Here is a 26,971-nt window from a genome sequence, read left to right on the forward strand (position 1 = left end):
AACCAACGACTTGACTCTTCTGTTTTTTCTTAAAACATAGAAATAGGAGAAAAGAAAACTAATGAAATAATCCTATCTATATATAATCACAAAACTTTCATACATAAACAAATTTAACATTTTTTTTTTACAATATTCACAATTACACTCCAGCTTTTTAATTCTTATTTACAACAGTAATGGTCACCAATACAACTAATGTATTTATAATTTATTTATTTATTTTATGATATATATGTACAAGTTATGTACAATAAAGAAAAACCAATAAATTAATATTTTATTACTTAAATAAGGTATTTAAAAAAAAATAAAGAATGGCAAAACGATTGGTAAAAATATTCTTTGAAAATATATTGAGAGGCACAGATTTAAAATGATTATTTGAATACATTTAAAATGAAACCAATACTAATTAATATATTTCATAGAAGTTACACTTTATCAGGGAATTCAGAGTTTAAAGAGCCGAAACAGTTGTCACAGAGTATTCAGATCTTCATTCTTAAACACACGAGATTTATGTAAAAACGCAATGCTGAATAACCAGATATTCGAGAATCTAATACTATATAGTGTGTATTATGAGAAATGAAGCAGAATTGAGAAAAAAAAAGATAAATATCTGAGAAATTTGATTATTAGTACCCGCCTAGAGGTGATTCTTGATTAAAACTAATTATTACTGATTACTTCGAAAGCATACTCTGCGCAGCGCACTTCTATTTCTTCGGCACCAGTAGCAATAAGTGGGATATAAAGGAAGCAATTCATAACTGAGGAGTCTCGAGAACTGATACTTTCTTGGGGTTTGGAGAATCAGTTCATTTGTCAGACAGGAAAAAACGAGGAAAGTTGTGTCAATTTTTGCTACAACACAGCTGATCCACAGCGAAACATAAAACTACTTGCTTGACTTACTTAAAGAAAGGCAATAAATACAAAATTATTATTACTACACTATTAAAAACGCATCCATTAATTGTTGCAGAATGGGAAAAAAATCTGCAAATTGTTCACCTTCATTACGAGACGTTGGATTGTGCGTTAAGATATCTTGATTGAAATAGAAGATCCACCAACTAGAGGGCCTAGAGGCGGCAGTGCTACTCAATTTCAGCCTTACTTCGCTGATGCCAATATGTTGGATTCATGGCAGCAGTATGGAATTTTAAAACGGAAGCAATAAGAACTCAACTTGGGTTGATTTAAGACCGTCAACAACTGAGGTTGGTGCCCGGCGCTTTTTTCCAGTGCACTGGACAGTGTTCTCTCGTTACAGACATCACCAGGACAGTGAGCTGTAAGAAGCTTCTCTAGGAAGAGACAATCTAAGGGCCAGCAGCTGGATTTGAATCCGGGACCTCCGCGTGGGAATCCAATATGCTACCAGCATAATAGCTATTCCCTTCCCTTGGGTTATTATTGAGTAGAAAGCGAAGATAGAAACGTTACTTACATACTTATTGTTCAAGAAAAGTGGTTCAGCCACTTTTCTTCAATAACCCAACGAATTTACTTTCCAATTTTCAGAAGAGGTAGTCGATAGATGTAACATCTTGGATTTCATGTATCTGCAAACAAACTCTACGCTCTTTCCCATACATTAAGTCCCATGCTACTAACTTCACAGTCCAGTAAATATTCTAAAACTTCATTGAAATTCTAAATAGCCTTGAATAGTCCTTTTTAAAATAGCAATTGATTTGTCTCTACAGCTATTTTCTGTAAACATTCATTGGCTTTGTCTTTCGAGAATTATAGATTTAAACAGTTTTTATTAGAAGCTTAGGATGTACTCTGGATCCAACAGTATCCTCTCACTTAAGACAAAACGGAATCCAACAAATCTTCTGGGCATACATAGAAAAGGCTGAGAAACCAGGAAATTTAGTGGAGATTACATGTTTTGCCCCAGACCTATTTTGACTCCAGAGTATTTTTTGGTAGTTAGTTCACTTACAGGGACGAAAATTTCTTTATATGCATTTGATAATAGGTATAAGGATTTCATAAAAGGCGGAATTAGGAAGAAATGCTATAGATTGTATCTGACTTTACTAGGGACCCGCGCTATTGGACTGTGCTCTCTCTACTTAAAGAGCTTCTTCTCCAAAGGTCGAATTTCTTAAAGGAGCAAATATATTCCTGTTAAAGATCAATTCTTTCTAGAAATTATAAAGTAAAGTAAAGTAACCGCCTATTTTTTCAGGCGGGGCTTAACGTCCAACTACCAATTAGGTGTCGTGGATGGAGGCGACTAGCAAACATACTTTCTGTTAATTTCTTTTATTAACCTTTAAAAATAAAATCCAAGGCCTCTAGACCGGGAATCGAACCCAGTACCACAATGCATATTAGCTTTACAGGTCTCGACTCTAACCGCTCGGCTATCGTGGCGTGGCGCCTTCTATAAATTATATTTTAAGTTGAATGAAAATTTATTTTTAAAAAACCCAAAATCTGTGCCTTATATAACAATATCAAAGAAAATACTTAAATTTAAACATATACATATACAAAATATTTTCCCCCTAATTGCTAGGAAATATGAAGAAAATAGTGAGTAGTTTTTCATAAAAATAATTCATAAATTAATAACAAAATAATTGCCCTCTAAACAAAATTTAGAGTTAATGGAAAAATGCAATGGTGAGAGCGCATAAATAAATTTAAGATAGGAGAAAATTTCTTTAAAGCTTTTCTTTCCTCTAGTCGGGCTCAAAAAACATTTTCCATGAGGTAGGAAAATTTTAAACAGTTCAGATCACAGTAATAACTTACAATTTCCCACACTACAGCCACCACCTACAAGTATCAAAAGTATATATATCCTTCCCTATAATCAAAACCATTTCCTTACTATTTCTTGAAGATCATTATCATATTCTTACTGTGGCGGCCATACCTTTATTTCTTGGTCCTTCCGGTTTAAAGGTAACATAAGAATAAAGTATACTACCAACTACGGACATACTGATGCCAATAAAATTTGTTGTAGAAAATATATAATCACCGCCAATGAAAAACATACCTAAATAGGTGACAAGTATATTTTTTAGGCAACCCATTATGGTGGTGGTCAGTGCGGAATTGTGTTCAGTACATAATATTACCGAATATGTTAGTACAAAGCCCATACTGCAAGTCATTAGGAACTCAATGAAGAATACTGGATCCGACCAGAGTGGAAACTTGATGACCAGCCATAGATCGCCAGAGAGTAGTACGCCGGCCGCGCTGAATGGGACCATAAACAAGGAACAATAAAACATGAGGCCATATTTTCCCATAGTTTTGTTGTTTCCCAGAATTTTCTTTGTATAAACACCTGGAAAATATGGAAACAAAGAATTTATTTATTTATTTTTTTTTTTTTGTTACTATTCATACCAGATTTGTTTTTTAAATTTAACTTCTTACTGACCATTAGCAGCTGTGAGGAAATCCGACAGTAGAACGAAAACATATCCGTGCAGATTGAAACCAAGATCGGATAAAGCGGCAATTATAGCTCCGAAGATCATCAGACCAACTGAGATTTTTACTGATAGTTTCTGGCGAACGTTCAACACCCAATATTCTGCCACCATAGTCATTAATATGGAAAACCTGCGCAGCATGGTGAACATTGGTAGGCTAAGCTCTTTTGTGCCTCCCAGGCCGAATATCTAGAAACAAATGAGTGTACTTATAAAATAATGGTAAGGTTGATTTTTTAAGGTAAAATTTAATAAAAAATGATTTTTATGAAGGTTTTTGTACAACAAACCTCTAGAAATCGGCTTGTTAGATTCGAACGGTGGCTAAAGGCATATTTTATGAAGGGTGTAGCATAATTAATACAAAAAAAAAGAGCTCCCTACTTTCAGCATCTGTACTGTTTCTCCAAACAGGAGGACTAATATATCGTAAGAATTCATTCATAATCTTCTTAAAAAACTTACGATATAATTGGCTATTTAAAGAGGGCAAAATATGTACAGATACACTATATATACAGGTTGTTCATTTTAAGACGGCTCAAATGCATTTCATGCTTAAACGGTTGATCTGAGCGAAAAATGGTAGAGGAAAAATTTGTTGCCCGTCCACCTCTAGTTTCAGAATATGTGACTTGATTTTAGATTCCTACTCGCATACGCGGCTGACTCGCGACCAAAAGTGAGGGTTCGCAGTTGATCCCCATTTTCATATACACAGTTTTAAAGAGTATAAAAAGTTATGAAAGAAACCGGAAACCGCAATACGATATCTTCAAAATTAAAGGTGCCAGGCCATTTCAAAATCTGGTATTAATTAATCATATTTCAATTTTTTAACTTGTTATCAAAGAGAAAGAAGAGCACGCGATAGGTCATTTTTATGTATTTTTTCATCCCCTTTCTACTAAAAATATTGCCAAGGCAGTAAAGCTAGTAATTTTCTTAATATCGGGAAATAAGTCGTGTTCCGAGTGATTTTTCTAAAAATCAAATGTTAAGAGCTTTAGATGTTCTCAAGCATACACAAAATGGCTAAAAATTAATTTTACATCTGTTACAAACAAGAAGGCTTAATAATTATTTGGTAATTTTAGGAGAGTTGCGTTTAATTACCAAAAAAATTGGAAACCTCCTGCCACATATTTAAGTGATCAATATCTTTCATGTAAAGGATCAAACTTATTCCTTAATTTATCAAATAATGCACTTTACTCAACTTGTGAAGCATGTACTGTGCCTTCAAAGGTGCCTCTTCTGGCTCGCAAGCCAAGTTAACCAGCAGATTATTTACTGCTCTCTGTATCTGAGGAATCTAAAATCAAGTCCCATATTCTGGCAACAAATTTTTCCTCTACCATTTTTCGCTCAGATCAACCGTTTAAGCATGAAATGCATTTGAGCCGTCTTAAAATGAACACCCTGTATAATAATTTTGTAGAAGTCCATACAAGTTTTTTACATATTAAGATTACTAGGTATAAACTTACCATATTGGCTACAGTTATGAAAGGAAGTGGTGATAACTGGGAAAATGTATTAGCTTCTAGATCCGGAAATGATACTACTCCTAGGTGCTTTCCACAGTAGAGTACGATCACCGTGGTCAACATCTGGCCGAAGGCCACCATTTGAAAGGATGGAAACATGTACGACGTGAGTACACTTTTATTGACCACCATGATCAAGAAGGAGCTGACAGCATAGAAAAGTGCCGAACTGATCTTAAGCCAAAGGGTAGAGCGTGCTGCTGCTGCTGCTGGCGGTATTGAACTGGAGTGCGATGTAAGCGGAGGGTCATCGTCTGATTGCGATTCCAACAGTTGAACCGTTGTAGACATGATGGTGGGACCAATAACAGCTATTCAGTGGTTTCCAACATCCTATCCGCTTCTGCTTCGTCTGTTCCACCCTTCTGTAAAATGCAATAAAAAGAACAAGTTAGCCACTTGTAAAAGAATAAGGGAAACAAAAAAAAAAGCGTCAAAGAATCCTTGACAATTCTGAAAATAAGGCAGATGCATCGGCAGGAAGCAAAACCTCGCTAAAGCTTCCCCGGGACTTTAGCCAAACATTCAATCCTCCTTTCAGGATATGTAGGTCACGAAGCCTTACATTACACTCAAGTTACTTCATGGTGTCCGCAGTGCTCTTCATCTTCAACTGAGGCAGACACCCTGTTTCCGAAAAACAAAAAATGCCAACATTGCCTCCACTGCTCGCAAAAATACTCTAATGTAGCGAAATTCTAAGATTATTCTCTCCGGATTCTGGGTTTAGGAAGAAGCACTTTAAGATTTCTAGTTTTTGAGATCATCTGTACTTCTGTGAAAATCGTTAAGCGATATTATTAGAGGTGGGCTCTAGGAGATTTGGAGCTTTCGATTACTGATGACTTGATGGAAAGATATTTTTGAGAAAGAGTGGGTGATCTTGGGGAAGGGGGTAAGAGGTACATGGAGCCCGTGCCGTTCAGTAACCCGATGTGCATGCTCAGGCTACCCACGGGTAGCTACTACGTAGTTATCACCTTCCTGCCGCAGCCTGTAATCACAATCGCAATGACATCTTTCATTATTATACCAGCTAGGAAGCTTGTAACGTAAACAAGATTACACAGCCGTTCTAAACATCACGTGAACATTACCATCTGGGTCAATACTATTCACTCATTATATTTTGAACAGTATTCACGAGTTTGGCACATGTGACAATATTTATCGACAATTACAATAAATATCTGAAATACTCGTATTAACAATGGTGGAGCTTCCTTAGAGACTCTCTTTATTTCCGGGCATAACCGCATCAATTTAACAGCACGAACGATGAAGTAAACCATTTCCGAATGTTCACGAACTAAGTGAAGTGTTAAGTTTCCGGCCAGTAACACCTCAAATGTTGACGTATTTTAATTTTTTTTAAAAAAAGCTGTCCGGATGCAGCATCTTGCCGGACTTAATTTGCTTCTCGAAGATAAACTGTTTTGTTATCACTTTAACAATATCTTTATATGTCTGGGCTTATTCAAGAACTTAAGATAGGTCTACTCACATGAATAAATAGATAAATCTAATTGGCCTTAGACTGGGTGTAACAATTTGATCTGTGTTTCTGAGATAACCTTCTGTACAAAAGCCCTATTGAACACTCTCGGCGTATATATCTTTCTGAGATGCCCTGTGATATGAACTGTCTAGCGTATCATATTTGTTTTTATTTTTATCTTCTAGGAAAGTTTCTTTAGCTTTTGGTATGGCAGAACGAGATCAACAGGAAACGGGGCCAGTTCTCTCTGAACCAAAAGCAACGAACAAACCCGTAGATAAATTTTCATAGGATTAGGTGCTTCCAAAAGTTGAAAAACTGATTTTCGCACTATTACGGGTCTATTTAAAACTTTATTGCTACATAAAGCCAACATTTCACATTAAATTTTAAACATGTTCAAAATAAACTTTATGTTGTCACAATAAAAAAGAATTCTATCCCAAGATGCTTACTTCTACCCGTCCAAAAGTTAAACGATTAAAGCAAGTTATAACAAATAATCTGTTAGTAGTATATTTTAAAATAAAATCTCTTAAATACTGAAACAAATAGAAATTATTTTAAATTCAGCTGTAAATTTATATGCTGTGAATATAGACCAACAAGCATTTATCTTTTAAATCATTATGTTTTGGTTTTTCAATTCAGGAAAGAAAAATATTTATCTAATTGAAAGTTATTTATGATACTATTGAATGTAAGTGTAAACAAGTTAACCTGTACAAGTGTTAAATGAAGAATTTTAGATCCAACACAATTATGTTATTTGATTAACTTTTCAATGATGGGTACAAAAAGTATGTATTGATAAAGATAAAACAAAAAACTTACAGTAATAACCATGAGACTGAACTAAAAGCGTACAAGCGGATTACTAATTGTTTTGGAAGGATCCCATCGCTTATCACCACTTCAACTTCCACTACCCGTACACCATGATACACTATGCGCTGGCAGGTTACAAACAATACTGCCAACATAAACTAATCTGAAATAAAAATTACATTAGCATTAATTTTATTTAATTTTTTTTTTTTTTTTTTTTATTAACTTCAACACTAAAACATTTTGTGCAAAAAACTGTTTCTTACTGAAATTCTCATAATTAAATTTGGAAATATGCTGAGATTAATGCGAAAACTGGTTAAAAATCACAAATTTCATTTAGTTATAGAGGCACTACTTAACTGATTTTCTTTAAGTTTGAAATTTTATTCGCACATTGTTGTTGGTATGATACAAATAATGAAGCCGTACAATTACACTTAATTGGTATTTTAGATTAAAAAAAGAAACTAATTACAATTCCTTTAAAGTTCTCAAACTACATAAATAATCTATGATTAGTAAATCTTGTTTAAAGAATATCGATTGTACTTTTTTCGAGAGAAAATCTTGAAATGCTGAATAATCGATTCAGTAACCCTCTGGGTGATCAAAACCTTATTTTGGCATTTACTGTTGACACATAAAGATATATTAAATTTGAACATTCAGTAACTTTTTGAAATACAAGAACTACAAAAAAAAAAAGAAAATCAATTTAAAAAAATATTTTTAATTGACATCACTTTCTCTTAACCTGAAGACAAGGTAGAAAAAAAAGTGTAAATCTTAAAAAACCAAAAATTACAGCGGGGCGCTTCGTTTTTCTTCTGTGACAGGTGGTGCACCACTCGGTGAACTCTATAATCCGAGCTAGCCTGAGGAAATCGTTAGGGGTTAAAACGGACAGTTTGTGTGCGTGAAACTTGAGTTCATTTTTTACATTTTGTGTTTCGTAAAAAAAAGAAGGGAATATATATTTTTTTATTTCCTTAACCCTGTGAAAAATCCACACATTTTCCGGATAATTATCTCCTCTCTCTTTTTTTTCATTTTGCCCTTATCAGAGATAAAAAAAACAAAATTCAAAATTTCCCTATTTGTAATTAAAAAAAACAACAAAGAAACACTTTTTAAACTTAAATAAGAAAAACATGAAGCTCAAGTGATGTGATTTTTAGTTTGTTTCCTTTTTTGTTTCAATTTTTTTTTTTTTAGTTTTCTTTGTTTTAACAAAGTTAATTTGTTAAGTGTAAATGCACCTTCCCAAGTGAGTACCTACTTAGCGGCTTAATAACAAAGTAGAACGCTTATTTTGTATTGTATTTTACTAGTGAATGTAAAAACACCATTTTATAAAACTAAAATTTTTTTTTGTAATGAAAGGTCACATTCTTGTATTATGTATTATTTTTTTTGTTTTGTTTTCCAAGTTTATTTTGTCGTAAATGGGATAAAATAATTGATCAGCTGGGTTCATAGTAATTTTTTATTAATTCGATTATTGTTTTGTTCAAAATTGGAATTGTTTCTTTTTTCTTTTTGTTGTATAGTAATCGATTTTATTTGAGGGGAGGTTACTATTGTGAAGAATCTTCTCTCTTTATTTTTTAATAGTTTTTCCTTTAATTTATTTATTTGTCTTTTATTTTTTGGTAGTAATTTATAACAAGAAAATAAATGATATTAGTTTTTTTAAATTCACGTTTCTCCATGGAAACATGTTTAGTTGATTTCATTTACCAACCTTAAATATTCGCGCGTATTTATATATATATATATATATATATATATATATATATATATATATATATATATATATATATATTTTATTTATTAATTAAGTAACCTCCCCATGCTAAAAAATAAAATAAAAAAATATGGGGGAACGTAAAATTTTTTGATAATAAACTGCACGTGTGTGTTTGTAGAAACACTAAATTAAGATGAAGAGTAGTAGTAAATAGAGTTGCGCATGCGTGTAATAGTGTTTTTATCGATTTTACACTGAAAAGCTGGCAAAACGGCTAGTGACCCCAACGGACAGGTTTCGAGGGCAGACCTAAGTGTTGTATTCCATTCATAACAACATCCACTACCCCACAAAACAACAGTGCACAGAGCCTCATTCATTTTTGAAAACGTAAAAAAGGCAAAAATAACAAGAGATTGGTTAAGAAAATACAATAATTTTTTTTTTCTTAATGCCATGATAATGGTGGTAATTTTTTACAGACATGGAATTTTTACCAAGCATTTAGCGCCGAAAATACCACTTCTTCTTTACTTCCACCTTTCTCAAACAAAATTCGTACTTCCGGTAATGTCATTCTCTTTAAAGTAAACACTTTTTTTTAACATGTTTAAACCTGCTTAATATTAAAATAAGTGATTGGACGTTATACAATATTCCAATAGAATAGCTCTTTAAAAGGAAGTCTATCCATTCGTTACCTTGAAATAAATCTAATACAATTTCCCAGGAAATATTATTCCAAATAAAAGAATCACATAAAAGGTAGAAATATAAATGAAATTTCAAGAAAATTGTTGAAGCTGTTCTTGAAAAAAAGAAAAGAATGGAAAACTAACTTCCGCTAGCGAGTTATTCATCAGGTCTCACGGAAATTACTGGACCAAATGTAAAAGATTGGAGTTTCCTACACACACCAAATCATTTTTTTAAAAAATCCACACAAATTTTGGAGCTCATGGACACCATATAAATATGTGAACGTTTTAAGGATGAAAATCCCATTCTGGTGAAAATTTGACCCAATAACAAGGAGAAAGAGAAAATCTATCGCCGGAAATGAACGTTTAAAGAGATTCTTAGACCGGAAGTATAACACTGTCCTTGAATCGATTTGACTTACGATATGGAGAGCTATCACTTTGGGTTGTAACTTTGTTTTTGTGACAATCGATTTTTTTTTTCAGAGATTTCTATGGTGGAAGTGAAAGGTTGTTCCGCTTCCCTTCAATAATGGCGTATTTTTCGACCGAGTCTAAAAAACTTTTATTTTCAAATTATATACGTAATAATATTTTATGTAAAAAAAAAAAAAAATTTAAAGTTCGAAGAAACGGGATAAAGCAAAACTTCCGAGAGAATATCAATAAGCGAGAGCGGACATTAAATAAAAAAAATGTATAAGAAAGAAAGAGATAAGTGAGTGTGAGGGGAAATAGTAAGCTGCCGGCGAGTACAATAGACTTCCGGTAGTAGGTTACGAGCGGCCAGGTTACTACTAAAGAATTACAACATACGTGTGTGTCCATTGACCTATTTATCTGCACGCTAAATATATTTTCACGAAAGCTTTTTTTAATTTATTATTTATTTATTTATTTATTAATTTGAATGGCTGATGATGTTAATTAAAAGAAAAGAAAAAAAAATTATGTAGCTGAAAAGTACAATTTTTAATAAATATAGAATTGAATTAAAATGAATCGCAGTATTTCATTTAGATTGAATGATTTCTTTATGAATGAAAGGTTATTTCAGGGTTATAAGTATGAATTTCTGTTTGTATGCATGTAGATATCGATCAAAGTCGGCTATGCAAAGTCGGCTATTTTCCATTTCTTTTTCAGGAAGTAGACGAAGATTAATTTTGATTAAATTCTGATCAAAGTGGCTTATCAAGGCCGAAGAAAAACTGAACTATAGAAATTTGCTCAAATTATCGCGAGTAAATAAAAACAAAAAACTCGTGATTGAGTTAATTTATTGGTTTTATTAAAAGTCACATAAAACGTTGCTGCGTTAATGTAAGTCAAAAACTGCAAACGTTAAGTGGCATTAATGAAAGTCAAAGTACTCGACGTTATGTGGGCCTTGCTATGAACCAGGATTTCATAGTGTTCAAGAGGAGTTATTTAACATACTCGCTATTAATTCAAATCCAAGACTCCGCGTTTAAAAATATAGAGTTTTAATGAAATAAAGTATAAATATAATATAAATTGTAATCACTTTTGAAAAACATATTAGCAGACCCAGTCGTGCTCATAAATGGACTTCTCCCAAAATTTTGGGTGTTGATATAGTGAAATCAGGAAGGCGCCACTGTAGCCGAGCGGGTTAAGAGGCGAGACCTGCAAAGCTAATATGCATTGTGGTACTGGGTTCGATTCCCGGTCTAGAAGCCTTGGATTTTTATTTAATGGTTTTAAATGAGAAATAGTAAAGTACGACATCTAAGCGGGAAGTTAAGCTCCGCCAGAAAACGAAAACAATAGACGATTAATTTAGTTACAACGTTGGCGCCACCTAATTTAAGAATGAAATAATTGAAGCCCTTAATTGAATATTTTCTTTATTTATTGGCCCCCTTTACAGTCGAGTAAATCGGGGCCCACCCCTCCGGGTCAATGTTAATTATGTAGCTTCGACTGTACAAATCTAGTTCTGCTGGACCCGCATTACATTGCTGTATTGCGGTTTTTAGTATCATGATTGTATTTACAGAAATATAGACTTAATGAGTTTGCGTTAGCTTATAGATTCTGTTTATACTCAATTTTTATATATTTACTTGCAACTGTATAAATAAAAATACAGTAAGCAAAAATTATAATCTGGATTATACATATACAGGGTGTCCCCTAGCTATATGGATAACGACTTTATCTCGGAAACTAAGATAGCTAGAAAAAACTAAAAAAATACGTGTTCCCTTAGTTTTTTGTTAGAAATACAAATTTAATTTGTAAATTTTTTTCGTTGCTTCCAGAAGCGAGATACAGGCACCAACTTCAGTTTTTCAAAGGGGGGGGGTGTTTTTATTTATGAAATAGATTCTTCGATTTTTTATTCAGAAAAATTTACTTGAACGATTTTTTTCTGTAGCGATATTTTACAAGTTATGAATGAAAACATGATTCTTATAAGAAATTACAAAATGACAATATTATAACGGTTTTTTGATTGAAGGAAAGTACTATTTTATTATAAATTTTACTCCTCATTAATTGCTCATTTTCGGCAACTTTTTTCTCGAAACCTATTAGATCTGGGTTGTTGCAAAAAAATTACAGTTATAAAGGAGGGTTTGCCCTATATTTTAAAGAAAATTTGGGAATTTTATCTTTTGTAGAAAAAGAGAAAAAAATTGTCAAAGTTAGGTGTTTTACAACGTTTCGCTTTTTCGTGCAGTTTTTGACGATCAACACTTATACAACTGTCCTATCGGACAGTTTTAATTACAGATCATGCTCGAAATGGCCTCCAACATTAAAGATGCATAGACATGCTCTTTCCTGCCAAATTGTACCTTACTGCCAAAGAAATAGATTTGACTTTAACCGAGTTACAGGCATCTATTCTCTGCTTTAGTTCATCTACAGATGCCATTCCGGCTTGATTCTGATACACCTAGATTTAGAAATCCTTTCAGATAAACAGAAATAAGAAAAGAAAGAAAAAAGTTATGAATAATCACCTTGTTTCTCAGGTGTCCACAAAGGAAATAGTCCATAGGTGTCAAATCCGGTGAACGAGGTGGCCACTGAATCGTCCCCCGTGTCGATATAACACGCCCATCAAATTGCCAATCGAGAAATCTCTTTATGTGCCTGATGGTGTTGTATCGACACGGGGGACGATTTTCCTATACTGAAAAATATTATTTAATTTTTTTTTACTAATTTTTCCCCCATAGGTATTTGATAAATTATCGAATAATGTAGTGAAAATTGATATCGTCAAAATGTCCATAATAAACATGTTTAGAACATTATTTTTCCGCTTTCATACTTCTAGTGTAATGCAGAATCAAAAAAGTTAATGAAATATTTTCCTGAAGTAAAAGAGAGTAAAATCTAGATCATTGAATGAAAGTGATAGAGCACCATTTTATGTACTGGATAACTGTGCTTTTATTGGTGAGGGAGTGGCTTACGGTGTCCTACGTCATCAGCTACAGCCCGCCCACTTCACACATCCCGTTCGCCAATGAGATTAGCCAATCGTTTTTGGTAATTATTTCTAGGAAAATTACTATTTAATTTTTTTTTACTAATTTTTCCCCCATAGGTATTTAATAAATTATCGAATAATGTAGTGAAAATTGATATCGTCAAAATGTCCATAATAAACATGTTTAGAACATTATTTTTCCGCTTTCATACTTCTAGTGTAATGCCGAATCAAAAAAGTTAACGAAATATTTTCCTGAAGTAAAAGAGAGTAAAATCTAGATCATTGAATGAAAGTGATCGAGCACCATTTTATGTACTGGATAACTGTGCTTTTATTGGTGAGGGAGTGGCTTACGGTGTCCTACGTCATCAGCTACAGCCCGCCCACTTCACACATCCCGTTCGCCAATGAGATTAGCCAATCGTTTTTGGTAATTATTTCTAGGAAAATTACTACTTAATTTTTTTTTACTAATTTTTCCCCCATAGGTATTTGATAAATTATCGAATAATGTAGTGAAAATTGATATCGTCAAAATGTCCATAATAAACATGTTTTGAACATTATTTTTCCGCTTTCATACTTCTAGTGTAATGCAGAATCAAAAACGTTAACGAAATATTTTCCTGAAGTAAAAGAAAGTAAAATCTAGATCATTGAATGAAAGTGAAAGAGCACCATTTTATGTACTGGATAACTGTGCTTTTATTGGTGAGGGAGTGGCTTACGGTGTCCTACGTCATCAGCTACAGCCCGCCCACTTCACACATCCCGTTCGCCAATGAGATTAGCCAATCGTTTTTGGTAATTATTTCTAGGAAAATTACTACTTAAATTTTTTTTACTAATTTTTCCCCCATAGGTATTTGATAAATTATCGAATAATGTAGTGAAAATTGATATCGTCAAAATGTCCAAAATAAACATGTTTTGAACATTATTTTTCCGCTTTCATACTTCTAGTGTAATGCAGAATCAAAAAAGTTAACGAAATATTTTCCTGAAGTAAAAGTGAGTAAAATCTAGATCATTGAATGAAAGTGATAAAGCACCATTTTATGTACTGGATAACAGTGCTTTTATTGGTGAGGGAGTGGCTTACGGTGTCCCTACGTCATCAGCTACAGCCCGCCCACTTCACACATCCCGTTCTCCAATGAGATTAGCCAATCGTTTATGGTAATTATTTCTAGGAAAATTACTATTTAAATTTTTTTTACTAATTTTCCCCCTTAGGTATTTGATAAATTATCGAATAATGTAGTGAAAATTGATATCGTAAAAATGTCCAAAATAAACATGTTTTGAACATTATTTTTCCGCTTTCATACTTCTAGTGTAATGCAGAATCAAAAAAGTTAACGAAATATTTTCCTGAAGTAAAAGTGAGTAAAATCTAGATCATTGAATGAAAGTGATAGAGCACCATTTTATGTACTGGATAACTGTGCTTTTATTGGTGAGGGAGTGGCTTACGGTGTCACTACGTCATCAGCTACTGCCCGCCCACTTCACACATCCCGTTCGCCAATGAGATTAGCCAATCGTTTTTGGTAATTATTTCTAGGAAAATTACTATTTAAATTTTTTTTACTAATTTTTCCCCCATAGGTATTTGATAAATTATCGAATAATGTAGAGAAAATTGATATCGTCAAAATGTCCAAAATAAACATGTTTTGAACATTATTTTTCCGCTTTCATACTTGTAGTGTAATGCAGAATCAAAAAAGTTAACGAAATATTTTCCTGAAGTAAAAGAGAGTAAAATCTAGATCATTGAATGAAAGTGAAAGAGCACCATTTTATGTACTGGATAACTGTGCTTTTATTGGTGAGGGAGTGGCTTACGGTGTCCCTACGTCATCAGCTACAGCCCGCCCACTTCACACATCCCGTTCTCCAATGAGATTAGCCAATCGTTTTTGGTAATTATTTCTAGGAAAATTACTATTTAAATTTTTTTTACTAATTTTTCCCCCATAGGTATTTGATAAATTATCGAATAATGTAGAGAAAATTGATATCGTCAAAATGTCCAAAATAAACATGTTTTAAAGATTATATTTCCGGTTTCATACTTGTAGTGTAATGCAGAATCAAAAAAGTTAACGAAATATTTTCCTGAAGTAAAAGAGAGTAAAATCTAGATCATTGAATGAAAGTGATAGAGCACCATTTTATGTACTGGATAACTGTGCTTTTATTGGTGAGGGAGTTGCTTACGGTTTCACTACGTCAACAGCTACAGCCCGCCCACTTCACACATCCCGTTCGCCAATGAGATTAGCCAATCGTTTTTGGTAATTATTTCTAGGAAAATTACTATTTAAATTTTTTTTACTAATTTTCCCCCTTAGGTATTTGATAAATTATCGAATAATGTAGTGAAAATTGATATCGTAAAAATGTCCAAAATAAACATGTTTTGAACATTATTTTTCCGCTTTCATACTTCTAGTGTAATGCAGAATCAAAAAAGTTAACGAAATATTTTCCTGAAGTAAAAGTGAGTAAAATCTAGATCATTGAATGAAAGTGATAGAGCACCATTTTATGTACTGGATAACTGTGCTTTTATTGGTGAGGGAGTGGCTTACGGTGTCACTACGTCATCAGCTACTGCCCGCCCACTTCACACATCCCGTTCGCCAATGAGATTAGCCAATCGTTTTTGGTAATTATTTCTAGGAAAATTACTATTTAAATTTTTTTTACTAATTTTTCCCCCATAGGTATTTGATAAATTATCGAATAATGTAGAGAAAATTGATATCGTCAAAATGTCCAAAATAAACATGTTTTGAACATTATTTTTCCGCTTTCATACTTGTAGTGTAATGCAGAATCAAAAAAGTTAACGAAATATTTTCCTGAAGTAAAAGAGAGTAAAATCTAGATCATTGAATGAAAGTGAAAGAGCACCATTTTATGTACTGGATAACTGTGCTTTTATTGGTGAGGGAGTGGCTTACGGTGTCCCTACGTCATCAGCTACAGCCCGCCCACTTCACACATCCCGTTCTCCAATGAGATTAGCCAATCGTTTTTGGTAATTATTTCTAGGAAAATTACTATTTAAATTTTTTTTACTAATTTTTCCCCCATAGGTATTTGATAAATTATCGAATAATGTAGAGAAAATTGATATCGTCAAAATGTCCAAAATAAACATGTTTTAAAGATTATATTTCCGGTTTCATACTTGTAGTGTAATGCAGAATCAAAAAAGTTAACGAAATATTTTCCTGAAGTAAAAGAGAGTAAAATCTAGATCATTGAATGAAAGTGATAGAGCACCATTTTATGTACTGGATAACTGTGCTTTTATTGGTGAGGGAGTTGCTTACGGTTTCACTACGTCAACAGCTACAGCCCGCCCACTTCACACATCCCGTTCGCCAATGAGATTAGCCAATCGTTTTTGGTAATTATTTCTAGGAAAATTACTATTTAAATTTTTTTTACTAGTTTTTCCCCCATTGGCAGAAAAGAGCATGTCTATGCATCTCTAATGGTGGAGGCCATTTCGAGCATGATCTGTAATATTAATGAGGAGTAAAATTTATAATAAAATAGTAATTTTCTTCTTATTCAATCAAAAAACCGTTATAATATTATCATTTTGAAATTTCTTATAAGAATCATGTTTTCATTCATAACTTGTAAAATATCGCTCACAGAAAAAAATCGTTCAAGTAAATTTTTCTGAATAAAAAATCGAAGAATCTATTTCTTAAATAAAAACCACCCCACTTCATTTGAAAAAATTAAGTTGGTGCCTGTATCTCGCTTCTGGAAGCAACGAAAAAAATTTACAAATTAAATTTGAATTTCTAACAAAAAACTAATGGAACACGTATTTTTTAGTTTTTTTCTAGCTAACTTAGTTTCCGAGAAAGAGTCGTTATCCATATAGCTAGGGGACAGCCTGTATATACAATATATTATGTAAGTATAATACATACGAATGTATGCAAGCAATACTTTACAGGCGTGAACAGTAACCATTTAGTTATCAGTAGCCATCAAAGCTATATGAAAATCATCCTAAGAGGCTGTTGGCATTATCTGGCTAGAACATCGCGTAGCCATCGGCTTCCAGGTCTTCGAGGAGGCTTAGATGAGAATGATCTGGAAGAACGGGAGCAGATTTGTGGATTATAGTGGATTAGGCTAGCTTGAATACGAATGGAATGTTTAGGATAGTACAATTGGACACGACCAAAAGGTCGAATATGTCGAATCTGAAGCTAACAATGAATTTTTGGAAAGAAATTTACATTCCAACAACAGTTTGTGAAACTGTACATTATCCTGAAATCTAACCTTAGAGAGAAAAGTAAATTACCTCCCCCCCCCCCCCACTGACCCTTCAGCAATGCTACAGACAGGAAGTTTAGGGGAACTCGTGGAAAAGCCATTTCTTAGAAAATCTCTGAAAGAAAGTCTTTCAGAATTTAGCTACTTACCTTTATTGCAAAGGGCTACAGAATACACTGCGATTGTACTAACAGACCTATCAAACCCTGAGCCTAGAATTGCTGTACTTACTTGGAAAGAATTTATTATAAAATAAATATAGCCGTTAAGATGAGTATGACGTCTAAACACGCTTAAACATGTCTAAACATGACGACTTGTCAGGCGCCGTGCGGTTAAGAGGCGAGACCCGCAATGCTAAGGTGTATTGCGGTACTAGTCTAAGCTTTGGTTTTTATTTAATGTTAAATATAGAAATTTATAGTAAAGTATGTTTGTTAGTCGCCTCTGTACATGACACCTAATTGGTAGTTGGACGTTAAGCCTGCCTAAAAAAAAAAAGGCATTCTTTTACTTTTTCTAAATCGCCAAAAACTTGAATTTTTTCATGGAAAATGATAAAAAATAAAACTTACGGATAAAGTTATAGATTTACTTCAAGAAAACTACAGAACGAGGTGTGGTTTAAGATGGAAAAGTCTCCACAAAAAAAAAAAAGGAAAATTAATTCAGTAAAATGGTTTTTCTGGTTACGGAATTTTCGTAAATCTCGGAATTTTTACTACAAATTGTATTCCTATATAATAATGTATAAGTCACAGGAGCTTACACTGTACTAAAGAAATGAGCTCTTATTCTCAGAACATAAGAAACGGATGTTGGACTAGTGACTTTAAAGCGTTAGTGTGATCGAATTCGTTCTCTACCAGATGACAGGAAATGAGAAATGTTCTTAATTTTTTTATTAATTGATATAAATAAAATATCATGTTTACAAAAATGATAAGCTCAAGTGCCGAGTTTTTGCCAATGGATACATGATAGCAAAACAAAAAACAAAAAAAAAATCCTGAATCATCGCAATTTGATGTAAGCAGTGGCATAAGCGCTGTGAATAGAGTCGAAGGTTATGCTAGGTGCAAGTGTGAAGGTTACAAAGAAACTATTACGTCAGACATGATGTAATAACAAGTTATTTTTATTTTTTTTTCTTTTTAAATATGAGTCTTTTGTGTATAAGATTTACACAAAATGATTATTAAATAATTATTAGTAGATGATATTATTATAAAGAGATATAAAATAGTGATCTCCATGCAACATGTAAACATGACTAACATCGCGAAAAATAAAAGAACTTCCGGAAAATTGATTTTCCTTAAATCTGTAAAATTGGTAGGTTACATTTAATTCCTTTTAATATCATTTAAATCATCACATTAGAGGGAGAGCCTACTCCACATCATCAACCTTGAAACATCGAAATCATTTCCGAGAAAATCGATTAAAACTAAATAATCTTAATAATTAATTGACACTTCCGGTGACCCATTTTTGGTATCCTGCGAGTTTCCGTTTTTTTTTTTAAGGAAATAACTCTCACTAACATTCATATTATAAAATACATTAACATATTTGCTAATAACATTTTCGTGTTGATTAGACATGGAACATATATATTTCCGGTAACTTCGTTTATTGTTCAATAAAATAATAAGAATAATTGTTTTTATTCTTAATTTTCATAATAATTAGTTCATGGAGGGATTAGGGGTTAGCGTACTGGACTCCTACGCGGAGGTCCCGGGTTCGAATCCAACTGCTGACCCTTAGATTTTCTCTTCCTAGGAGCTTCTTACAGCTCACTGTCCGGTGATGGACAGTGTTGATTGTAACGAGAGCGCACTGTCCGGAGGCCGGCAGTGCACTGAAAAAAGCTCCGGGCGCCAATAACCTAAGTTGTTGACGCGCCTTAAATCATTTAAAAAAATGAAATAAAATAAATTAGTTCATGACAACTAAATTTAAAAGGACAACACTGTCTGGATTTGTGCCCGAGATTTCGAGGTTATTGAAGCTATTTTGCTTAGCTTCCGCTCTCAGATCGTAAACCAACCATATAATGCAATTTCAATAAATTTGTTGTGTTTGGAGCTCTTTCAATGTGGGAAAACACTAGTGAGTTTTCCACTGCAAAGAAGTGAAGTTGTGATTTGAATAAACAATACTGGAGTACATTGGAACTTATTGAATTCTCCAGGACTTCCTGGATTATTGAGCCGAAGTAATTCCCGGATTTGTCAGGAACAAGTATGAAGTATTGTGCGAGTGAAAACTAGAATGGATGATGTAGTCATCAGAGCGGCGATGATGGCTTGATAGAAGAATCGCGTGATCCACAATGTCACGATTGAAGGCCTCTCCCCCCCTTTAAGAGTTTGTTGATTTCCAACTCAATTCTCCAAGTCACAGGACATTAGCTTCCGGTAGTCATAATATCCGGATCAATGGCGCAATCAACTCCAAATTTCTGATGACTCTCTCCTAGTGCCGTTCAACTTACTTAAAGAAGTAGTCGGCGAGCAGCTGTTTACTTTTAAGGAACCATTTCTGAAAAAAGAAAAACTACGAAAATTCCGTGAAATCATACTTCCGGTCAACCAGTTTCTTCAGATTTTGGAATTCTGGGTCCATATTTAACAAGTCCACAAATTATCCTGAAATGGCAATTTCGAAATCAAGAAGGATTTCCCGGAAAACGTTTTCTACATCCGGAAAATAATAATTCCAAGTTTAAAAAAAAGTGGAGCATCCGTTTTCGTGAAAAACTCAAAAATCCAAAAACTGGCACTTCCGGTAGTAGGCTGATTTAGTCCAGAAGCTTAGTTTTCAAACTGATAGTGGCACCTATACTATTTATTAAATTACAACTTCCGTCGAATTTCCCATTTTGAAAGACCGCAGTCTTCGAAGACCCCCCCCCAAAAAAAGCCCCACTTTTGTATACTTAAGGCGACCTAAAAAATTTCTGGCCAAAATTCCAAAACGGAAATCAATGAACACGATCACCATACTTCCTCTTTGCCTATGAAGTAATAATGACACTGTTCACTTGTTTTACTAATATTTTGTTTGTTATTATTGGCTACACTGGGGGTGTATTAATCTGTTTTTCTCTGTTTTCTGTCTGTTGTTGGTGCCGGCTGTGCAGTAGTGGAATGACATCAAGACTTCCAGTACCCCACCTCAAATGGTGACGACAAAGGTATACACTCCTCGAGATCAGGCGAGAATGCTGTGCTGTGGAAGGAAAAAGGTATATATATATATACATACACAATTAATTTAGTTTTCTCACCTAACAAAAATCATAAATTGCTAAATGATTTACAATGACCGAAAAAATATTGTTATTTACTTCTGGTTACGAAATGAGAGTATTATTTTAATGAACATGTTGAAACATGTTTGGCATTTATTCCTTCTTTTTTTAGATCATTGCCACTAAAGTTTATTTATTTTTTTTTTTTTGGCGCATCGACTGCTGAGGTCATTAGCGCCCCTAATCATTTTAATCTTCTCTCATCTTTTATCCACTCGAGCTGGGTCGGCACGCGTCACCTTCGGGCTTCCACATACTGCACCTTGCTGAGCAAGGTAGGGTGGAGCCCAGAAAGTTTATTATTATTATTATTATTATTATTATTACTACTACTCATATTATTATTATCCATAATTATTATTATTACCCATTATTGTTATTATTATTACTATTATTATTATTACTACTTATTATTAATAAAATAGGTTTGAAAATTGAAGCAAATAAAAACCCCTTAAAATTTAACCCTCTATATAACTGCAAGATTGCTATTCATGTCGGCTATAAAGTAATGTATTCTCTTCAATTTGGTAAAGAATTGATTAAAATCTGATCAATACGAAGAGAGATATAAAGGTTTGAAATTTGAAGCAAATACAAACCCTCTAAACTTTAACCCTCTATTTTTCGATAACTATTATCACTGCAAGATTGCTATTTATGTCGGCTATAGAGAAATGTATTCTCTAGAATTTGGTAAAGAAATGATTAAAATCTGATCAATACGAAGAGAGATATAAAGGTTTGAAATTTGAAGCAAATACAAACCCTCTAAACTTTAACCCTCTATTTTTCGATAACTATTATCACTGCAAGATTGCTATTTATGTCGGCTATAGAGAAATGTATTCTCTAGAATTTGGTAAAGAAATGATTAAAATCTAAACAATACAAACAGAGATATAAAGGTTTGAAATTTGAAGCAAATACAAACCCTCTAAACTTTAACCCTCTATTTTTCGATAACTATTATCACTGCAAGATTGCTATTTATGTCGGCTATAGAGAAATGTATTCTCTAGAATTTGGTAAAGAAATGATTAAAATCTGATCAATACGAAGAGAGATATAAAGGTTTGAAATTTGAAGCAAATACAGACGCTCTAAACTTTAACCCTCTATTTTTCGATAACTATTATCACTGCAAGATTGCTATTTATGTCGGCTATAGAGAAATGTATTCTCTAGAATTTGGTAAAGAAATGATTAAAATCTAAACAATACAAACAGAGATATAAAGGTTTGAAATTTGAAGCAAATACAAACCCTCTAAACTTTAACCCTCTATTTTTCGATAACTATTATCACTGCAAGATTGCTATTTATGTCGGCTATAGAGAAATGTATTCTCTAGAATTTGGTAAAGAAATGAATAAAATCTGATCAATACGAAGAGAGATATTAAGGTTTGAAATTTGAAGCAAAAACCCTCTATTTCTCGATAACTATTATCACTGCAAGATTGCTATTTATGTCGGCTATAGAGAAATGTATTCTCTAGAATTTGGTAAAGAAATGATTAAAATCTAAACAATACAAACAGAGATATAAAGGTTTGAAATTTGAAGCAAATACAAACCCTCTAAACTTTAACCCTCTATTTTTCGATAACTATTATCACTGCAAGATTGCTATTTATGTCGGCTATAGAGAAATGTATTCTCTAGAATTTGGTAAAGAAATGATTAAAATCTGATCAATACGAAGAGAGATATAAAGTTTTGAAATTTGAAGCAAATACAATCCCTCTAAACTTTAACCCTCTATTTCTCGATAACTATTATCACTGCAAGATTGCTATTTATGTCGGCTATAGAGAAATGTATTCTCTAGTATTTGGTAAAGAAATGAATAAAATCTGATCAATACGAAGAGAGATATTAAGGTTTGAAATTTGAAGCAAATACAGACGCTCTAAACTTTAACCCTCTATTTCTCGATAACTATTATCACTGCAAGATTGCTATTTATGTCGGCTATAGAGAAATGTATTCTCTAGAATTTGGTAAAGAAATGAATAAAATCTGATCAATACGAAGAGAGATATTAAGGTTTGAAATTTGAAGCAAATACAGACGCTCTAAACTTTAACCCTCTATTTCTCGATAACTATTATCACAGCAAGATTGCTATTTATGTTGGCTATAGAGAAATGTATTCTCTAGAATTTGGTAAAGAAATGAATAAAATCTGATCAATACGAAGAGAGATATTAAGGTTTGAAATTTGAAGCAAATACAAACCCTCTAAACTTTAACCCTCTATTTCTCGATAACTATTATCACTGCAAGATTGCTATTTATGTCGGTTATAGAGTAATGTATTCTCTACAGTTTGGTAAAGAAATGATTAAAATCTAAACAATACAAACAGAGATATAAAGGTTTGAAATTTGAAAGAATTTAAAAACGGTCAAATTTTAACCTTCTGTATCTGATAACCTATTTCTTTTAGTAATTTACTTTAATAATTCGCTGTCCTAAATGTATGCTTGTTTTATCTTTTTATCTATTTCCATATAATACATAACATTGTGGGAGGAACACATAGATTAAGAATATAATTGAAGAAAACTATATTATTTAGTACAAAGCTACTGTTATTAAGTATTTTTAAGGTTTGAGCATTATAGTTATTATGGGTTTCTCTAAGATTTATTTGGGTTTCTGTAGTTGCCTTTTCTAGCTTGGAAGTAAATATCAGAGGAGGCATTTGCTTGCTTTAGTATTTTTGAAGTAGGTAGTTTTCGGATGGGGAATCCAACGCTTTCGCAGAAATTTTCCGTGTTCATGAAAGACGTATGGGTTAGGTTTATTTATTTTCAGATGGAAAGTCATCTGAAACACGTTTTAAGCAATTCTTTCCGGTCCAAAGAAATGGAGCAAGGTAGTTTTCTAAAAATAATGCCTAAAGGAAGAAAAATTTAGATCTTCCAACACGAAAATCCTGACTAGATTTTCCCTTCACTTTGCAATTTCCCAAGAGTTTGCAAGAATTCCCGTCCATAATAACCTTACATCTTTCAGCAATTCCCAAGATTTGTTCTGTTTATGAGTTTACGTCCGCTTTTCCACTTTCCCAGGTTCAATTTCAATTTTTCTATATTAAAACTTAACCTGGATAAAGAAGAGTGAGGATAAGCTCGCAAAAACAGGAATATTAAACACTATTTTATCAGGAAGTTCGTGGGTTCCCTAATATTTATTCAGAGGAAAGCGGATGCTGGAGAATCATTTGATTCAGTGAACAGCTGGTATTAATTGTCCATGAGGGCGCATTCACTTGATTAGTTTATTGATCCGGTAGATAGACAGCGGTCTTTCCGGTCTCCATATATATAGATATAGGGACATACAGACGAACATATATTTGTTTTAACGTCTCTGTTGGAGAAAAATAGTGAAATGGAGAGGTCGGTGGCGCAGCCTGGTGGATTAAACTGAAATAAATGAAGTTGAGGGAGATAAAGTTTGCGGGCTCTCTCTCTCTTTCTACCTGAGCAGACGGATGTGATGGGGGATGCTGGGTAGATTATATTTGCTAATGATGGATTATTGGAAATATTTCAACATAACTTGTAATAATAAAGCTCACCACAACTTCATTTGCGTGTTCGCTGGCTAGCAAGCTTTTCCACAAATATGGAACTTTTACTTATTTAAAAGATTAAAGAAATAATAATAATGAAATACGGTGCAATCAATAATCAATAATCTTTCATGTAAAGGATCAAACTTATTCCTTAATTTATCAAAGAATGCACTTTACGGAGCTTGTGCAGCATGTTACTGTGCCTTCAAAGGTGCCTCCTGTGGCTTACAAGCCAGGTTAGCCAGGAGGTTATCAACTGCTCTCTGTTTCTGAGGAGGCACCTTTGAAGGCACAGTACATGCTGCACAAGTTGCGTAAAGTGATAAATTAAGGAATAAGTTTGATCCTTTACATGAAAGATATTGATCACTTAAATATGCGGCAGGAGGTTTCCAATTTTTTTGGTAATTAAACGCAACTCTCCCAAAATTACCATATAATTATTAAACCTTCTTATTTGTAACAGATGTAAAATTAATTTTTACCCATTTTGTGTATGCTTGAGAACATCTAAAGCTCTTAACATTTGATTTTTCTTAGAAAAATCACTCAGAAAACGACTTATTTCCCGATATTGAGAAAAATACTAGCTTTACTGCCTTGGCAATATTTTCAGTAGAAAGGGGATGAAAAAATACATAAAAATGACCTATCGCGTGCTCTTCTTTCTCTTTGATAACAAGGTAAAAAATTGAAATATGATTAATAAATACCAGATTTTGAAATGGCCTAGCACCTTTAATTTTGAAGATATCGAATTGCGGTTTCCGGTTACTTTCATAACTTTTTAAAACTGTGTACATGAAAATGGGGGTCAACTGCGGAACCCTTTACTTTTGGTCTCGCGTCAGCCGCGTATGCGGGCAGGAATCTAAAATCAAGTCACATATTCTGAAACTGGAGGTGGACGGGCAACAAATATTTCCTCTACTATTTTTTGCTCAGATTAACCGTTTAAGCATGAAATGCATTTGAGCCGTCTTAAAATGGAACACCCTGTATATAATTAGTCTCGCGAACATACGAAGCCTATGTTTAATGAGGATAAATTCAGATATATTCAGGTTAAAAATGCCAAGACAGATCCGCACAGATCGTCTGTTGGTGTTAATTAAATTTTTGACTATTATTTGTGAGATAATTGTTCAATACGCCGGGTAACGACACAGATCTCGAGATAACAAACTGGAATGATGCAATTAACACAACAAGGCTGTTGTAGAAAATTGTTATTTAGACTGTATACAGAGAAAGATAAATCTTGTTTAACAATCTTGTAGCTATTTGGCTGGAACTGGCAGAGCTGTGTGGAGGATGGTGGTGTAAATGGGGAACTCCTGAGGGGTAAGTACCACCTGGCTGGCTGTTGGCAGACCGGGATAGGGGAGGAACAAGTTTGGAATGTCTTACAGTTGACTAGCTGTACGGGGACCACACGAAGAGCAGGAGGGTTTCTTTGGCCGTAAGTTAAGCTTCTTATTTGGCGACAAGCCAAATGTTAGAGGGGAGTGTGGGAGAGCTTCCCTTTTGCGGAAAGGGTCGGTCTTAGTTGCATTTCGCCGCCACTTTTAACGGAAGAAGATTCTGTCAACCATATTGAAAGATCTTTATTTTTTTTTCTACAGATTGGCCCTAAAGACCGGATATCCCTTAAAGGTGTACCAATATCCTGGTGGTGACTCCACTATTCTGGATTTAACACTGGAAACCTTGATCTAAGATTGTGAACAAATAGGTCTATACATTTAATGTTCGAAATATCATCTGATTCTTGAAACAATATCTTTTCCCTAAAGTACATTAATCTCAGGACACTTTCAAGAAGGAAAGTGGGGGCAGATATTTCCGTAAAAATAGTCTCATCAGCTGATTAATAGAGATTAGGTCTATATCAGCTGACCAGAAGTGCCCCTATTTCCGGAAGGCTTTCCGGTGTTTCGGCTTCATTTCCTTTGTGTACAGGAAACATATGTAAAAGTATAGGTCTATGACTATTATGTAAAATATAAGCGGAGTTGGCTGCCATTGAGATGGTAGGGATTAATATCCCTTCCGCTGGAAGTGATTTGCCGATACTGATATTAGGTTCTTCACGGGGATAGCCAGGCTGCAATTAAAGCTCTGGCCTCTCCTAGTAGGAACCAAATTTCGGTCAATTCTTGCCACGTTGCTCTTAATTTGTTGGGAGCTTTGAATACTGTTTCGGTTGCTTGGTCCCCTGATCACTCCGGGATCTTGGGGTTGAACTTGCTGATAAAACAGCAAAGGAAGGAGCTGCGTTGATAACAATGACTCGCTCAGCCCATTATCCCTGTATCCTATTGACGTTGTTAGAACAGAGGTGTGGAGCAGTGGATTCTGAAAGAACATCAGAAACGGTGGAGATCCCGAGCTGAAACTGCCGCCAGGCTAAGGAAATCCTTGGCCTGTCAAAACTGGCTATAGTTG

At 33.7% G+C, this 26,971-nt stretch overlaps 2 protein-coding genes across 7 annotated transcripts in view; one reads left to right on the forward strand and one right to left on the reverse strand.

Annotated features, from left to right (window-relative positions):
- Positions 1 to 2,671: 2,671 nt before the first annotated feature.
- Positions 2,672 to 26,971, reverse strand: part of frc (UDP-sugar transporter UST74c fringe connection) — a 34,962-nt gene continuing 10,662 nt past the window's right edge. Inside the window, exons 3-6 of one of the 2 annotated variants that reach the window (XM_074120408.1) lie at positions 7,365 to 7,521; positions 4,973 to 5,397; positions 3,428 to 3,671; positions 2,672 to 3,331 (exon numbers count right to left, since the gene is read on the reverse strand). In XM_074120408.1, the coding sequence (XP_073976509.1) occupies positions 2,883 to 3,331; positions 3,428 to 3,671; positions 4,973 to 5,323 (1,044 nt within the window). In that variant the 5' untranslated portion in view covers positions 5,324 to 5,397; positions 7,365 to 7,521 and the 3' untranslated portion in view covers positions 2,672 to 2,882. Of the gene's footprint in view, positions 3,332 to 3,427; positions 3,672 to 4,972; positions 5,398 to 7,364; positions 7,541 to 26,971 lie in introns of those variants that run through there. The other variant, XM_074120409.1, reaches the window with a different exon arrangement.
- LOC141450208 (rho GTPase-activating protein 100F-like) overlaps positions 7,969 to 26,971 on the forward strand; it is a 75,051-nt gene continuing 56,048 nt past the window's right edge. For 3 of the 5 annotated variants that reach the window (XM_074120396.1, XM_074120399.1, XM_074120398.1), the window contains exons 1-2: positions 7,969 to 8,628; positions 20,762 to 20,866. In XM_074120396.1, coding sequence (XP_073976497.1) covers positions 20,801 to 20,866 — 66 coding nt within the window. In that variant the 5' untranslated portion in view covers positions 7,969 to 8,628; positions 20,762 to 20,800. The remainder of the gene's footprint in view (positions 8,629 to 20,761; positions 20,867 to 26,971) is intronic. The other 2 variants (XM_074120393.1, XM_074120395.1) reach the window with 2 other exon arrangements.

Source organism: Rhodnius prolixus, unplaced genomic scaffold (assembly GCF_049639745.1).
Source record: "Rhodnius prolixus isolate KJV_2025 unplaced genomic scaffold, Rpr scaffold_2, whole genome shotgun sequence".
NCBI classification, from domain to species: Eukaryota; Metazoa; Arthropoda; class Insecta; order Hemiptera; family Reduviidae; genus Rhodnius; species Rhodnius prolixus.